General features: G+C 41.2%; 1 protein-coding gene across 11 annotated transcripts in view; it reads left to right on the top strand.

The window, feature by feature from the left end:
• KIAA1217 (KIAA1217 ortholog) overlaps nucleotides 1–17,904 on the top strand; it is a 319,334-nt gene that overhangs the window by 7,856 nt on the left and 293,574 nt on the right. For all 11 annotated transcript variants that reach the window (XM_024765955.1, XM_024765947.1, XM_024765939.1 and 8 more), the window contains exon 2: nucleotides 1,831–2,114. In XM_024765955.1, coding sequence (XP_024621723.1) covers nucleotides 1,831–2,114 — 284 coding nt within the window. The remainder of the gene's footprint in view (nucleotides 1–1,830; nucleotides 2,115–17,904) is intronic.

Genomic DNA, 17,904 nt, shown 5'->3' with positions numbered 1-17,904 from the left:
AGTTCTCTGAGACTCTATCCTAAAACTCTTAAATATTGGGTGTATTTTCTGTACTTAATTTTTAAAGATAATTAGCAAATACACTCTTAAATTGGAAACTTATTTTTTAAAAATAATTTAGAGTATATTTATAATAAAAAATTTAAAAAATGGGACTTCCTTGGCAGTCCAGTGGTTAAGACCCCGTGCTTCAAAGGCAGGGGGCGCGAGTTCAGTCCCTGGTCGGGGACCTGGGATCCCACATGCTGCGTGGTGTGGCACAGCCAAAAAATAATTTAAAAATTAACAAATAGAGAGTATTTAAATTTGCATATCTAATACCAGTTCAACCATGCTTATTTTATTAATGAAGACAGTGAGGCTGAGAGAGGTCCCATCCTTTGTCCTGAGTCTAGGATTAAAGGCAGGACTCCTGAGACCCAGCCCTGTGCTTTTCCAGGGAATTCAGTGGACGAGGATACCTTACTCTGCCTGCGTCTGTGTTACTGTATATGAGCTGCTCTCCATGAAGAGAACTTGCAAGCTTCTCAAGTACTTCAGAATGCTTATTACTCTCTCTTCCTATTCTGTATTTTGTTCTGTTTTGTTTTGGTGGTTTTTTTTTAAGAAGTAACTCCTGGGACTTCCCTGGTGGCGCAGTGGTTAAGAATCCGCCTGCCATTGTAGGGAACATGGGTTTGAGCCCTGGTCCAGGAAGATCCCACGTGCCGCGGAGCAACTAGGCCCATGCGCCACAACTACTGAGCCTGCACTCTAGAGCCTGTGAGCCACAGCTACTGAGCCCATGTGCCACAACTACTGAAGCCCGCATGCCTAGAGCCTGTGCTCCGCAACAAGAGAAGCCACTGCAATGAAAAGCCTGCGCACTGCAACGAAGAGTAGCCCCCACTCGCCGCAACTACAGAAAGACCACACGCAGCAATGAAGACCCAACACAGCCAAAAATAAATAAATAAAAAATAAATAAATTCATTAAAAAAAAAAGGAAGTAACTCCTCTTTCTCAGTTAACTGGAATATTCAAACCTGACACTCCATTTGCCATCCATTGAGAATGAGTGGAGATTCGCTATGCATGGTCATTGCCGGCCTCAGTTGCTCAGTTCTAAGTAGGAATCACTTGTTCCTACCTGGCCAGCTCAGAGGCCAGGTGTCTGGGTCAGGACCTTCAAAATGCACCATCTCTCTTCCCTTTTCATTGAGTATTTCAGATAAAGTCTGTTTCAAGTAAAACGTGTCTAAGCCTTTACATCCCCTCGATTATTACCTGTAATAATATTCTTCGGCTTGCTTGGTTTGTGATAACAGGGAGAAATTGAATTTTCAAGTGGTTCACGTGTCCATGATTATAACGGCTATTTTTGGTCTTGGAGATAAAACAGATGTTTCAGAAACCACCTTCAGATTATAAAAATATAAAAAATCCTGTTACCAGGGTGAAACTGTGTTTAAAAATAAAGAAATAATCAGAATCACGGAAGTTAACTTTTCTGTAATTACAGATGAAGGTGAAGGGTTAACCCAAATTGACTGCAAACTAGTCCGACCAGGGGTTCTCGTTTTGAATAACCTCAGGGAAAGAGTCAGAAATTGTAGAGTTTTTGCTGCAACATCTTGATTTCTAAAGTGCAGTTTTGCATATTTCTTTCGATTGTTGATTTGCTCCCCTTCATGCCACACACACAAACACACACACACACACACACTCACGCACAAGTGTGCTAAGTTGCATTCATGTTTTAACAGCTGCTCCAAATGCTCTTGGTGCTCTGTAGATGAGATTTCTAGTGTGAAATCATTAATTGTGAGCTCTATCTTTTTTGTTTTTCAGAACAAGGAAAGAGCAATTCGCAGGTAGCATCCTTAGAAGATGCAGAATGTCGCAGAACCAAGGAACGCCTTTCTAATGGAAACAGTCGCGTTTCAGCTTCCAAATCTTCCCGAAACATCCCAAGGAGACACACTCTAGGTGGACCTCGAAGTTCCAAAGAAATACTGGGAATGCAAACATCAGAGATGGATCGTAAGAGAGAAGCTTTCCTAGAACATCTAAAGCAGAAATACCCCCATCATGCCACAGCCATCATGGGCCACCAAGAGAGGCTGAGAGACCAGGTACAAATATATGATGCCATTTCACTCTGCAGAGCTCATTCTTTTTTTTTTTGTTTCTTCTTCTTCTTCCACTTTTATTGAGATATAATTGGTCTGTGGCACTGTACATTTAAAGTATACAGCACAATGATCTGACTTACATTCATCACGAAATGATTATCACAGAACATTGAGTGAACATCTATCATCTCATTTAGATACAAAATGAAAGAAATAGAAAAACAATTTTCTTCCTTGTGATGAGAACTCTTAGGGTTTACTCTCTAAACAGCTTTCATATATAACCCACAACAGTGTTATGACATTTATCATGTTTACTTTACATCCCGAGAACTTATTTATTTTATGACTGGAAGTGTGTACCTTTTGACCACCTTCATCCGATTCCCCCTCCCCGTGCAAAGCTCATTCTTTAATGAACATGAGGGAAAGTAAAGACCTTCAGTTTAAAGGGGAAACAAATAGTTGAGTGGATTGTGCCCACTGTTGCGTTGTCCCAGATCTCTTTGGGGGGTTATGGGAAGGAGGCAGATGGGTTTGACCTGACGGCTTAGCCCTTTTTATCGGCAACAGTCAGAGAACCGGAGGTGAGAGAAGAGAGACCCGGAGGATATGCAGTTCCCCTAAAAGAGCGTCCCAGCTTCAACCACAAATACATGTAAAGTGCAGGCGATGCACGGGTATCACTTGACTGAGTAAAGCACGGGACCAACTAATGTGTACCCCGATAGCACTGAGTGCTGGGCACAGTGAATGAATGAATACATGCATACATACGTACATAGATTTTTCAGGCTAAAACAGAGCATGCAAAGGGGTAGACTTGTGATAAACCCCTTTTCCTTAAAAAGCTGACATTAGGGTTTTGTTTTCTGCTCTCTTCTCTTTTCTAATCGGAGATGTTTTCCTTTTGCACGCTTGGCTTTCTGCTGTCATCAGCTACGTGTTTTCTCAGGTTATCTTGACAACCATACAGATACCACCCAACTGTGACTCGGGATGCTTTTGTTTCTTGGCTGTGTGTATAGTTACTTGTTAGCAGACAGCGTGGGTTTGGGGTTACAGGAGATGGGGGGGCCACCCTCCTCTGTACCCCTCACAGATAGGCGTCTCCATCTGCGGATGGAGACCGTGGTAACGGAAGCAGAGCACACTTAGCCATAGGACTGGTCGGGACAAGGGCAGGCTGTTATTGATTTCGACACTCATCGAAATTAGTAGAGAGACAGGTAGAGAGACAAGCTCTGTGTTTTAAGTCTGCTCTCTCGCCAGTTAGTTACAAAAGCGATGTCTAACTCGGCTTTTGATCGTCCGTGGAAATGGAGATTGGCACCAGCCTGAGTAATTTAAATCTATACTTTATCCTCAATCTCCTGTGCCCCTTTAAATGGAAGCTTCTCTTCTATGAAATCTTCATCAGAGTCCCTAAAAATGTGTAATATGCCTCATGAACTGTATGTTGAAAAGTTCACATTCCCAAGAGGCAGTAGGCCCAGAAGAAGAGAAACAAAAGATGAATCCGGGTTGATGTACTTGAGATGAGCAGATTAATTCTTCAGTAAATAAGAAAAGGATGGCCATCTTCATTTCAAGCATATATAGAAAATACCCCTATTTTCTTTTATTTCTATTTATTTATTTTTTAAATTTATCTCCCCATCCCAGTTTTATTGAGATATAGTTGACATATAACAAAAATACCTCTATTTTCTATTGATAGTTGGACACTCTCCATTTAATTAATGGAGTTTGTCCCTCTCTCTGTGTCATAATATATGAGGCATCATGCTTTATCCAGTGCTCTTCAGATTGAGGAAACTCAGGACAGTTACGATTATACAATTTGCTAAAGAAAAGTTGGAATTTGAATCCAGTTAAGTCTAAATCCTTGTTTATTCCACTGTTCTATTCGTTGAAAATCATTGCGTATAGAGCAGATAGTATGGTCTGTGTATGAGGTGTAAGGGACGTGTGTGTGTGTGTGTATGTGTGTGTGTGTGTGTGTGAGAGAGAGAGAGAGAGAGAGAGAGAGAGAGAAAGAGATAGAGAGAAAGAGCCTATAGGGACAGCGATCTGGGTGAAGGAGGCTAGAGAGTTGATTTGTGTTGAGTGAGGAAGGCAAATGTATATTTTTGAAGTTAAAATGTATTATTTTGCAGAGAAATATAGAAATTAATCTGTCAAAAGTGGTAAATTTTCCATTTAAGATTTTTTCAGTTGCTGTAACTGTTATTATTTGTGATGTCATAATTGTTGCTACTACCATGATGATGATGGCTTTGGATAAAGTTACTATATGGGGAGCCTAAAAATAACCTGAAGGTTGTAAAGGGCGATGGTGTCAAAAGACAGTAATGAATGTGGCTGAGTGGCCTCAAGCTCCGGTCTCCTGTCACTTGCATCTCCGCCATAATGTAGTCTGGCCACGGCTGGTCAGCTGCCCCTTCCTTGGGTAATTTGAGATGAATTCCAAGCTGACTATCCAAAAGGGGAAAGGTTGTGATGCGTGGGTCTGTGTGTACGTTTTTCCTTCTGCTGCTGTGTTGCAAAGGAACCTTAATCAGCATTGTAAACATTAGAGATAAGCTTAGGTGACGACTTAGGAAATTCCTATAGACAGCACTTCACCTTCTGTCTTTTTCATTCTTTTTCTCCTACCGCCCATTTCCTCTTTCCTGTCCTCTTCTCCACAACACGCTTTGCTCCTCCCTGACCTTCTGACAATGGATTATTCCAGGCTTCCTTTACCGGAAGATCACGTGACCGGCCGTAAGGAGGAATGCAAATATCACAAGTCTGATGCACTTTCCAGATAGGGAGTTTCTAAACACCACAGACTCTTCTGGTGGCTGTTTTCTTGGTTGCTTCCCAGAAAAGTGGCCTTAGTGAGAAGAGTGCCAGTGAGAGAAGTCAAGGATAACGTGACGAAAATGCTGTATCCAGTACTATACGTGAAATATCTTGGTGCTGAGGGAATCCAGGCTCTAATTCCTTGGTATCAAACATCAGGAGAATCAGAGCACGCCTTGTTTTGAGATATGAATTCAAACACTTGGAAGATTCCTGGTTGAAAACTTATACTGGAGACTTTGAAAATAAGTCAGTCAAGAATTTTCTTCTGTCTAAATTATTGAAAAGCACAAAGGTTTCCTTTACTCTCTTCTACTATCTTTAAAAAATGCAGGTGACAGTATTGCCGGATAGAGCTTATCTGCATAATAGTAGACAGAATCTTTATTGACTCCCCAGCAGACTCCTGTGAGGCCGTCAGGCTGTGAAGCTGCATTATCTGGCAGCGAAAAGGCTTGGCTCTGGGGTCCGGCAGGACTGGGTTGGAATCCAGTCTCCACCATATGCTCGTTGCATGATTTGGAGCTAATGACTTAATCTTTCTGTTTCAGTTACCTCATTTGTCAAGGGAAGATAATACCTATATCACAGAGTATTGAGAAAGAAAATGATGGATTCTCTTCCTGTTTCAGTGGCAGCTCTTAGCATTACAGTATTCTGATTTGTGATGTCCAAAAGAAGAGCCTCGGAGGCTCTTATTTTCAAATTAGTGTTTAAAGTCATTTCACTTTTTTATCAACACATATTTGAGTACCTGAAGTTAATTTTTCCCATTGTCAGAGCACAATTTTGTTATATTTCTGAAATTCACTTGTATTTTTCCTTCATTAAAAGCTTCCAATTTGGATTTCTTTCACTTATTCATCCCATATATATTTATTTGGCACCTACCATGGAAAAGGCATTGTGAGAAATACAGACAAAGAGACATGGCCCCTGCCTTCAAGTCAGTAAAAGAAATGAGGCATTCACATGCAGAGACTAATCTTTCCAGATCCAGCCTAAATGTCACACCTGCTGAGCTGGTCATAGCATCTTGCAGTACCTGTATCGTAGCATCTAATCATGCCTTTATTGTGCTTTTACTTGTTTCTTCTCCCATCTAAAATATGCTTTTGGAGCAAGAACTTTGTCTGAATCACCTTTGTAAAGTCAGCATTTATGGGAGCACACAACCGAAATTAGGCATGATTAATTTTTGTTGAATGAACAAATGAATAAGTGAATATTTCTAATACAATTAGAATGTGACAGGTACCATTTGTTTGGTACAGATAGCGGTGGGGAATCCAGGGGTAAAGAGATTGATGACAGTTTGGTCAGTCAGAAGGGACTGAGGCTAAGAAGCTAAGGAAGGCCAAACAATTTCCCTCAAGTCAAGAAGCCAACAGGTCAGCCAGGGTCTGAATTTCCCAAGTCTGTGGTCTCTCCGTTTGTTATTGACCTTGGTGTTTGCTTCCTCTGTCTTTCATTTTTCTAAAGTTTTGATAACAAATTATGTAGCTCACAGTGGGTCAGGCAATAGAGACATTTATTCCATTGCCATTTCTTTAAAAAGAGAAATCTTATTCAATTCCCGAGCATATGAGATAACCATAGAAAATAGATTCCAGTATATATTTTGCCTTGACAGAAAGTTACTTTTTTGAAATAGCTCTGAGTTCAGAAAGGTCTGTAGTTCAGCCATCTCTCTCGGTCATCGTCACTGTGTCACTCTACAGTTTGGAAGTGCTCTTCTTTTATGTCTTTTCTAGTGAAGAAACAGATGTCCAACTGGCCTCTATCCTACAGAAGCCAGCTGTCCACTCCTAGTCTCAATAATTTTTCAGTCCTTATTCAGTCCTTATTCCTAGTTACACACAGAATTTCTATTTAACTAACTAGATATATAGTATTCTACAGAGTATTAGTTTATGTGTATTCTTGTATCTAATGTGGTCAAATCTTTGGAGGAAAGAGGAACACAGTCGGACCTCCATATCTGTGGGTTTCACATCCTTGGATTCAACCAAGCACAGATAGAAAATATTGGGAAAGAAAAATTCTAGAAAGTTCCAAAAAGCAAAACTTGAATTTGCTGAGCTCTGGCAACTACTTCTATAGCCTTTGCATTATACTTACAACTATTTATATAACATTCTATTGTATTAGGTATTATGTGACCCAGATGATTTATAGTATATGGGAGGACGTACATAGGCTATATGCTAATACTATGCCATTTTGTGTAAGGGACTTGAGCATCTTTGGATTTTGGTATCCGAAGAGGGTACTGGATCCAATCCCCCATGGCTCCCAGGGACCACTGTACATTTTAACTTAAAAGTCTAATGTGTTCTTCCATTTAGTACAAAGAGTGAGAGAGCTATAAAGGTTATTTTCCTATAACGTGAACATTGTGGAGGGTTAAAATAAGGAGATAAGCACATGAACAATGACGGTATCTGAAATGGGGTCCATAAGTCCAGGAGGCATTTTGTCCGACCTGTTGCTGTCTCTGAGCGCCCCTCAGGTCTCCCTAGTGTCTCTCTTGTGTGTCCATGTGGAAATGACACTAGAGCTGTTTTCTCAGTGCCTGGTGAGTTGGGCACCGCTTCCACTGTCTACTGTATGTAGTCCAGCATATCTGGAGCTTGCATGTAATTATGCTGCCAACTGTGGACGTGAAGATAAGGAAGATATCTATCAGTCTGTTTACTCAGAACCATCTCAAGTTCTAGTTCATGCTAGTCTTTGAAACAGCCTCTAAAGAACTTTATCCATTAGTGAAGAGCTGTACTATGGAACTTGGAACTAGAGTTTCAAGTTCAAGCTCAACGTTAACCCTTCCTCCACTATGGAAGACAGTATGGAATTTCCTTAAAAAACTGAAAATAGAGCTACCATATGATCTAGCAATCCCTCTCCTGGGCATACATAGGAAAAGACAAAAACTCTAATTTGAAAAGATAAATGCACCCCAGTGTTCATCGCAGCACTGTTTACAATAGCTAAGGCATGGAAACAACCAGAGTGGCCATCAACAGTCAGTTGGTTTAAGATGTGGTATATATATATGCAATGGAATATTACTCAGCCATAAAGAAGAATAAAATAATGCCATCTGCAGCAATATGGATGGACCTAGAGATTATCATACTAAGTGAAGTAAGTCAGAGAGAGAAAGGCAAATGTCATGTGATATCACTTATATGTGGACTCTAAAAAATAATACAAATGAATCTATATACAAAACAGAAACAGACTTACAGACATAGAAAACAAACTTGTTTACCAAAGGAGAAAGGGAGGAGAGGAGGGATAAGTTAGGAGTATGGAATTAACAGATACAAGCTACTGTACGTAAAATAGATAAGCAACAAGGATTTACTGTATAGCACGGGGAACTATATTCAATATATTGTAATAACCTATAATGGAAAATAATCTGAAAAAACATATATATATAACTGAATCACTTTGCTGTACACCAGATACTAACACAATATTGTAAATCAACTCTACATCAGTTAAAAAATAAACATCCATTCCTTTGACTGACATCTCCTTTTCAGATGGTATATAACTGATTTTGTCAAGAATCATGAAAATCACACAGTTAAAGACAGAAGACAAGAGAAGTCTTAACTGCATTTGAATCAGAAGAGCAGGTATTAAGAAATGAGCACTGTTGGGGTGCAGTGGTTTAGAGTCCGCCTGCCGATGCAGGGGACACGGGTTCGTGCCCCGGTCCGGGAGGATCTCACATGCCGCGGAGCGTCTAGGCCCGTGAGCCATGGCCGCTGAGCCTGCGCGTCCGGAGCCTGTGCTCCACAACGGGAGAGGCCACAACAGTGAGAGGCCCGTGTACTGCAGGAAAAAAAAAAAAAAAAAAAAAAAAGAAGCGAGCACCATTTCCAGGTGGTAGAATGAAGGCATTCTTACTCCTGTTCCTTAGTAACTCACTGAGAACAATCAAGGGTATCAACAATGGAAAGAAAGAGGGGGAAAAAAACCCCCAAAAAACCTCCGTCTTGCAAAAAACAAGGAAATTATAAGGATCTATGGAATGTTTCTGTGAAGTATACACAGAATGTAGAAAGTGAAATAGTTTTTAAAAAGGAAAGTGTTCTACCAACAATTTATATGATCTTGACCTTACCTTCAGTAGAGGAAGCTTTCTGGATGAAAAGCCAAGTTCATAGATGAGAGGAGGCAGTGTTACCAGATCAAAATACTGCCAGTCGCAGAGAGCCTGTGATTTCAAGGGCTGTGCTGTGTGCCTCCCAGACGAAGAATGAGGGTAACACGATTTTAGGGCAAAGCAAGTAATATATTATTGTGGGGAAGGCGTTTGATGTCACAAATCACAGACGATGGTGCAGGTTACCTCTGCTGGCTTCTCCCCCTTGCATGCCAGCTTTCAGTAGCTGGCTGGCCCCATTCAAATGGGAGTTATAAAGAGAAAGGAGCCAAGAGGAGAGGTATACCTCACAACTGACGTGTTAATCAGGATGGTCTTGATTATGCTGCATAACAAGTAGACCCTGTAGGTTTTTTGTGATATGACACAAGGACGTTTTATTCTCATGCACACAAAGTCAGTTATTTGCACACCTCTCCAGAGAAGCTGTCCTTGCAGTGACTTTGTGATTCAGGCTATATATCCATGGTGTGGTGATGCCATCTTAACACATGGATTCCAAGTCACCGTGACAGGGAAAGAGAGAGCCAATGGTTCTGCACAGACTCTTAAATATGTTGGCCCAGAAGTGGCATCTGTCACTTCCCTTCACCACGGCATCTTGGTTCTAGCACCTACAGGGATATTTGGTTTATGCAGATTTTGGCTGTGGAATTTAGTTTAAGAAAGAAATCCTCCCCCCACCCCCATTTCCTTATATTAGCTTTCCCAAATGTAATGAATGGTTTTATCTACTTTGTTGTACATAACACTTGATGCCTATCTGTACACTAGGATCAATCACATTTATATGTAATATAAATATATTAACATGTATTTACATCTGCATGTAATGGCACCTTTTTTCATTCAAGTATAGTTGATGTACTATATATATATATATTTGTTTTTTGGGTTTTTTTAATACATTTATTTATTTTATTTATTTATTTTTGGCTGCATTGGGTCTTCGTTGCTGCACACGGGCTTTCTCTAGTTGCAGCGAGTGGGGGCTAACTCTTCATTGCAGTGCATGGGCTTCTCATTGTGGTGGCTTCTCTTGTTGCGGAGCACGGGCTCTAGGCGCGTGGGCTTCAGTAGTTGTGGCTCGCGGGCTCTAGAGTGCAGGCTCAGTAGTTGTGGCGCACGGGCCCAGTTGCTCCACGGCATGTGGGATCTTCCCACACCAGGGATTGAACCTGTGTCCCCTGCATTGGCAGGCAGATTCTTAACCACTGCGCCACCGGGGAAGTCCCCTATATATATTTTTTGGCCGCACTGCATGGCTTTCGGAATCTTAGTTCCCTGATCAGGGATCCAACCTGTGCCCCCTGCAGTGGAAACATGGAGTCCTAACCACTGGACTGCCAGGGAAGTCCCAATGTACAGTATTATATGTTACAGGTGTACAAGATAGTGAGTCACAATTTTTAAAGGTTATACTCCATTTATAGTTATTATAAAATATTGGTTATATTCCCTGTGTTGTACAGTATATCCTCGTAGCTATTTTTATCCATAATGGTTTGTCTCTCTTAATCCCCATGTAATGACATCTTTAGACGTATTTTTGATGGATTTAATTGTGTCATAGCAGAACTTCCATCACAGTGGATCACGCCTCATGCCATGGATTTCACACTATTAGTTTATACCTTGGGGATAGATGTAGTCCCTCTGTCATGTATGAAAAGCTCCAAATTAATCACATTTTTGTCTATCCCATTTGTCTTAACCCTGATCAACCCAGATATGTGAAGTGTTCAAAATTCACAAATATGCATTGATATTCATGGATCAATGTATCAGCAAAGCCTGGAAAGGAAGGCTAATGGGAACTAAAGATACACTAAGGCCATAGACGTAGTGGAGGGCTTGGGATCTGGTAAAAGGCTAACATTGTAGGGGGATAGGTTTTATACAATTATACATGTTTTGTAAATAAATAAATAAACAAATGAAAAGCTTATAAGTTATAGTAAAGGAGATAGACCCCCCAGCTAAGAATTTCCTCTTTAGAGCTATTACGTTATCCTAATCCAAAGTGGAAGATGACGGTAGAATAGCCATGTTTAGCATCAGAAACATATTTCGCTGTTTAAACTAATGACTGAGTTGGGGTTTACAGACCAATTTCTTGCCTAAATCTTAAGGGAAAAGGAAACAGCTTCTTGGCAGTTTAAGAAATCTAATACAGCGTATGCAGAGCAAATAATAATACCAAGTCAAAACAGGAAGAGGGAAGAAGTACCCTTACACAGACTGCCGTGCACGTAGAGAATCTTAGTTCAACGTTCAGGTTTTCTTTAGCACTGTTTTCTCAGCTGTTATTTATCGTGGTGGAAAAGTGGAGAAGACCTACAAGGACTACATATTATCAGCAGCCGCCAAAACTGTGACACTGTTGCTCTTTACACATACAAGTATAGTCCATCCTCCCCCAAACCCAGTGGGGTAGGCACTATTTATTATGAACTTTACTTAACAGATGGCACAGAGCAGTTAGATCTTGCCCAAAGTGACACAGCAGGTAGGTAGCAGCACCAGGACTTAATCTTATTACCTGGGTTTGGGAGCCTTGCTCTTACCCTCCAGATTATCCCATCTTTCTGATCAGTGACAGAATCCAAAGATACTCCAAAACATTGAAGAATTAAGGAAGGACTGGAATGGGGGAGCAGTTTGCCCAGCATCAATATGTAAGAAATTTAGTGGTGGTCCCAGAATGGCTGAAGTACCAGCCTCCTGATTAGATCAGCCTTTAATCAGTTTGGGGAAGAAAAGGAATTTGGCACAAGAGAAGCAATGGCATCAATCGTGGTGTGTATCTGAGAAAGGTAAAAATTGAGAAAATGTTTCTATTGCCAGAGCAGTGCCTCCAGATGAAAGGAGCACATGTCATAACGGGATTACACAGTGTATTTGGAGAATGTATATTAGTGTATGTGTGAGTATGTATTTAATGAGCTACCAGAGGCTTGTGAATAAAGAATATGATAGGACTGAAAGAATCAGTATAAAAAAATTTCTTGTTCTCAGAAATTTCAAATACTATTAGATATGTCAAAGGGAAACAACAGTCATCTAAAGTTGGATGTGATGGAAAACAACAGTAAAAAAAACAAGCAGAAGGAGCATTATGATACTTGACAGATGGTGCTACTCAAGGAATCAGATGAAAGAGCTGGCCTGGAAATATTTCCCAGAAGACTGATAGTTTGCACTGTGGCTTAGAGGGTGGGGGAGGTGTATTTCAGCAGATCTGGAATATTACGTAGTACGTTGTGTGGTGGGGACTCAGTAAAAAAAGACTAAATTCAAGGGGGTGTAGTTTTTACTTGTAAACTTGACATCGAGTTTACATTAATCATACAGGATACAGAAAAAGAGAGAAAGAATACTGAATGGGGATCGTTCATAGCGCATGGCTTTTGATCCATGTTTAATTGGGTGCCACCAACCCCGCGTTAGCTTTCATTTTAATTAGTGTTGAGGAAGAGCAGGAGAACACATTTTGAGAGCAGTGCTATATTAAGAAGGGCTCTGCAAAAAAAAAAAAAAGAATCAAAATAAGATTCTACTGGGAAATCTGCTGAAGGGTGCCTGGGAGTAGGTGGGAAAGTTGCGGGAAGTCAAAAACCCAAGTAGAGCTGTGCAGTGGCAGGAGACACCTGGAAAGTGATAATCAGTAAAACCTAGAGAAAATTGCCACCAAATTAGATGGAAATTTTGGTATTGAGGAATCCAAAAAAGACCGGTGGGATGCAGTCCACATACTGATGCAGAAGTTATATTGCAAACGTCTGAATTGTCCTAACTCTCCTCACTCATCAAGCTCACTTCTTCGCCATTATTCATCCTTCCCCCTGCAGTGTTTTCTTGGATTAATTCAGTCAAATGGTTACTTATCATGGTCCTACACTATGAGCTTGGCATTGGGCAGTATATAAAAAATACAAAACACAATACCTGCCCTGCCAAGTGTACATCGCTTTAGTGGAAAGAGGACCAACTTTTGGATCCAATATGAGTGAGGTGATATATGCTAAGATACTCAGCGGTGTGATTGCAGGCCAGTCAGACCATTTCCCTGAGGCTTTTTCTTAACCATAGAAATGAGATAATAGTGTTGGGGTGCTGATTACATGAGATAATATATCTCTACTGTAACAGGTGTTGAATGCATGTCAAAACTCTTCTCATCAAGGAGAGCATTCTCCTGGGGAAGTCAAGGCCAGTGCCATTAGGGCAGCACGAAACAGTGTACATTCTCAATGGCAATGATCAAGACCAGCATTTTGTAAAAGTATGTTCTACAGAATCCTAGATCCCTGGGCTGTTAATAGCTGTTTCGGGAATGGGGAGAAAGTTTCTAATTTGGGGACATTCTTGGTTAACCAAAGTTAAATGAATTTCTACATTGCAGGGCTGGTCAGATCTTTTAATGTGCCAGAAGGCATTGTGAATCCCAGGTTGGAGATTTGGGAGCAGGTGGGTGAGGAATGAAATAGGCAGTGTTTCCCAAACCTATTTGCTGAAGAATTATTGTTGGGTACTCTTGTTTTATGGGACACGTTAGAAAGTGGTGGAATGTTATGAGAAAGCTTGTATTCAGAGCAGTGGGAGATTTCAGAGAGGGAAGATTTCATACAGGAGATCAGAAGTCGAATGGAGTCTCATGGAATGATTGAGGGTCTTGGCGACAGGAGACTGTCCTAATTATCTATTTCCTCAATGCCCAGTATACAGTAGGTATTCAGCAAATATCTATGGCAAGGTTATTGACAGATTATGGTCTGAATGATACGATGAAGGTGTGGAGACATTCTGATGGAGGGGAGTGGCCAGGAGAGGCAGTGATGTGACAAGAATGGAGGTGGCTCCCTGGTGAGTCAATGAGTAGGCCAGTCTGAGTGACGTGGGAGTGCCATTTGGACAAGCCGGGGGAGGTCAGTGGAGTTAAGTAAAGGGAAGTCAGATTGTACTGGACCTTGAATGTCCGGCAGAAATCTCAGAATGGCAGACACAGGGTACCGCTATAGCCTTGAACCGGGAACTGGAATAAAAGCCAAGTTTGAAGGTTAGCTTTCCAGTGCTACGCAGGAGGGACCATGTGAAAAGCCTGGGTGCTGGCTGGAAGCGGATGGAGTGTCCAGGTGGCTGTGATAAGGTCCAAGGTAGTGGCAGTAGGCATGGTGCTCAGCTGGAATTGAAGGATGATGACACATCAGATATTCGAATGAAAAAATGAGAATGGGGACTTCCCTGGTGGCGTGGTGGTTAAGAATCTGCCTGCCAATTCAAGGGACATGGGTTTGAGCCCTGGTCTGGGAGGATCCCACATGCCATGGAGCAACTGAGCCTGTACACCACAACTACTGAGCCTGCACTCTAGAGCCACAACTTCTGAGCCTGTGTGCTGCAGTTACTGAAGCCCTTGTGCCTAGAGTCCACGCTCTGCAACGAGAGAAGCCACCGCAATGAGAAGTCCATGGACCACAACGAAGTGTAACCCCCGCTCGCCACAACTAGAGAAAGCCCACATGCAGCAACAAAGACCCAACGCAGCCAAAATAAATAAATTTTTTAAAAAAATAAAAGAAAAAATGAGAATGACTTGGCGACTCATTAGAGAAGGATGAAGGTACGAAGAGCTGCAGCAGTGTAGCAGAAAGGCAGGAACACCCAGGGAGGCCCCCCAAAACCTGGTTTCTTGTTCCCACTCTTCTCCCACCTGTGCCATCTCCTTGTGCAAGTCACTAAGCTGTCTGCATCCATCCGTATTGTGTGACCCACTGAAGATCTAGAGGAGTACCATTGAAGGTTACAGCCACTATCACAAGAGGAATGGGGAGAAAAGGACACCAGTGTTAACACTTGGGATCTGATGTTGGAGGTGGAATATGGGGGGGAAGATCTGGTCTGAAGCTCAGTGGAATTTTCGACACAATTCTATATAGTGTCTTCCTTTTGAAAGGCTCTCAGGTTTGCCCTCGCAGGGCCCTGCTTTGCGCCAGCCTCATTTTGCATTCCCATCTCGGCATCTTTGTCGTGTCTGGCCTTTTCTTTCTCCTTCCCTTGCCCTAATCTGAGGTTTTCAGACCCTGCGCAGGTGTGAAGGTGAATCGTGAAGAGTGAGTTAATGTTATGGGCTGTCAGATGGAGCTTTGAACCGAGGTGTTGATTTTGACAGAGTGTGGAGGGAGGTGCAACTTACTGCAGTTAAGTGAGAGGCTTAGCTCCATCTCCTGCTTGCACCTAAGAGGTACTTAGGGGTTAATGAATGTGTGAGGACTTTGTTTCATGAGTACTTACTGAGACCACCACTGGGCCAGTCAACAGTTCTACTCGGACAGCACCAAGATGCTGAGGGGAGAGCAGGTGGTTGGTGTAATACTTTAGGTAGCAATGTACCTGAGAAAGGGACGGGTGTACGTACTGTAATTATTGCGGGTGGATTCCATCTTTTGGGTCCTTCTGCCTCCCTCTATTCCTCCTTTCCCATTCCTTTGTTCCTTCTTTGTTTCCTTTTAGCTTTTAAACATTTAAGTTAGACCGGAACATTCTCATATACGAAAGAGTGCTGAATATTAAAAGTGTGAGAACCGTCGCTCTTCCAGGTCAGCCGTGTACTTGTCCCATCTCTGTGATTCTTTCTCCAGCTGCTCTGTACAACATCTGTTTTACTTCTGGTTAAGTAGCAGGCAGCTTAGTGCCCATACAGGCTTCTAGAGAACAAATGTCATTTGTGTACTCTCGGGTTTACCTGCTTTATTTGTTATTTCAAAGAATCAGTTTGGGCCACAACAGTGAGAGGCCCACATACCGGGAAAAAAAAAAAAAAAAAAAGAATCAGTTTGCATTTATTTTTCTTTTCCATATTATTGTTTGCTATCTTGTTACTCTCAGCTTTTATTATAGTTTAGTCACCTTTTCCTAGTTTTTTAAGTTATCATTGTCTTTTATACTTTCTTAGAATGTGTATTGAGTTCACTTATTTTTAGTATTTCTTATTTAATAATGAAGGCATTTAAGGGCAAATATTTCCTGACGCCAGCTTGGGCCATGTCCTGCAGGGGGGTATTTTTGGTTTTGTTTTTCTTTTTGTTTTTGGCTGTGCCGTGCAGCTTTCAGGATCTTAGTTCTCTGACCAGGAATTGAATCCCGGCCCTGGCAGTCAGAGTGTGGAGTCCTACCCGCTGGACCACCAGGGAATTCCCTGTCCCACAGTTTTATATGAAATATTTTCTGTTTCATTGTTTAAAGAAAGGTGAATATTACAGTTTTGATTTTTCTCTTTTATTTAAGGATTGCCCAGGAATATTTCATTTCCAAGTAGTTGAGGTTATCATTATTTATTTATAATTTCACTGGATGTGATCAGAAAATGCAGTCTGTAAAGTTCCTACCTTTAAATTTGTTTAAGGATTTGTTAAAAAAACATTTTTTTGAAAAGTCAAATATGCAGTCAATGTAAGTGTGCCATAAATATTCATGGAAAATGACCTATTTTGTGTTTTTTATATATGCCCATGCATGCACATATATATGTCAGGTTTCTTGTTGTTGTTTGTTTGTTTTTTAAGTTTGTTGTTTTTATCACTCATTGCTTCTCAGTCCTTATTTTGTTATTCTACTGCTATTCAGTTTTAAACAGAGTATAATAAAACCACTCACTATACTTGTATTTTTGTCCTGTTTTTGCATTCTTAAGAATTTTTGCTTTATAATTTTTTAGTTGTTTTATTTGTTGCAAACAAATTTGCGATGATTAGTCCTTCTTCCTAAATTATGTCTTTTTACATTCTGTTTAGTGTGTGGTTAACTTTTCTTAATATTAACATTGTCACTCTTGCTTTAAACTTGTTTGCATTTGTCTGGTATGTTTTACCCATCTATTTTCAAATTTTATTAATGAGTATGTATTAGAAATGACATATAACTTGGCTTGCTTCTTTAGCCTAATGTATCAGTCTTTGTCTTTAATAGGAAAATTCAGTCCTTTGATATCTAGTGTAATAACCAATGGACTTGATTATATTCCTTCATCTTAATTTGATAGCAAATATGTTTATTCTTTATTAAATACCATTCACACTCACTAATACTAAACAGTTACTCGAGTTTTAGTCTTGGGACTTCTCTGGTGGTGCAGTGGTTAAGAATCCGCCTGCCAATGCAGGGGACACGGGTTCGAGCCCTGGTCCGGGAAGATCCCACATGCCGTGGAGCAACTAAGCCCATGCACCACAACTACTAAGCCTGCACTCTAGAGCCCACGAGCCACAACTACTGAGCTTGCGTGCCACAACTACTGAAGCCCATGCGCCTAGAGCCTCTGCGCCACAACAAGAGAAGCCACCGCAATGAGAAGCCCACGCACCACAATGAAGAGTCACCCCCGCTCACCGCAACTAGAGAAAGCCCGCATGCAGCAATGAAGACCCAACACAGCCAAAAAAAAAAAAAAAAAAAAAAAGTTTTAGTCTCGACAAACCGCACTTGACATGACGGTAGGAGCTCCAAGTGAAAATGACTGTTACACAGTCGGAGATAGAAGAGGACCAGGACCTGAGCCAGGAAACAAGACTGGACAGAAGCGTATTGGCAGTATCTGCTCTATTACGGTTCTCCAGAGAAACAGAACCATAGGTTAGAGATAGAACAAGAGTGAGCATGAGAGAAAGTGACTGATTCAGTTTAAGGACTTGGCTGCCACAGTTGTAGGGAGTGATAAGTTTGAAATCTGTAGAGCAAGCTGGGAGGTTGGAAATTCAG

Source organism: Neophocaena asiaeorientalis, unplaced genomic scaffold (assembly GCF_003031525.2).
Source record: "Neophocaena asiaeorientalis asiaeorientalis breed wild unplaced genomic scaffold, Neophocaena_asiaeorientalis_V1.1 scaffold217, whole genome shotgun sequence".
Classification (NCBI taxonomy): domain Eukaryota; kingdom Metazoa; phylum Chordata; class Mammalia; order Artiodactyla; family Phocoenidae; genus Neophocaena; species Neophocaena asiaeorientalis.
This window is presented reverse-complemented; position numbering and strand designations above follow the sequence as displayed.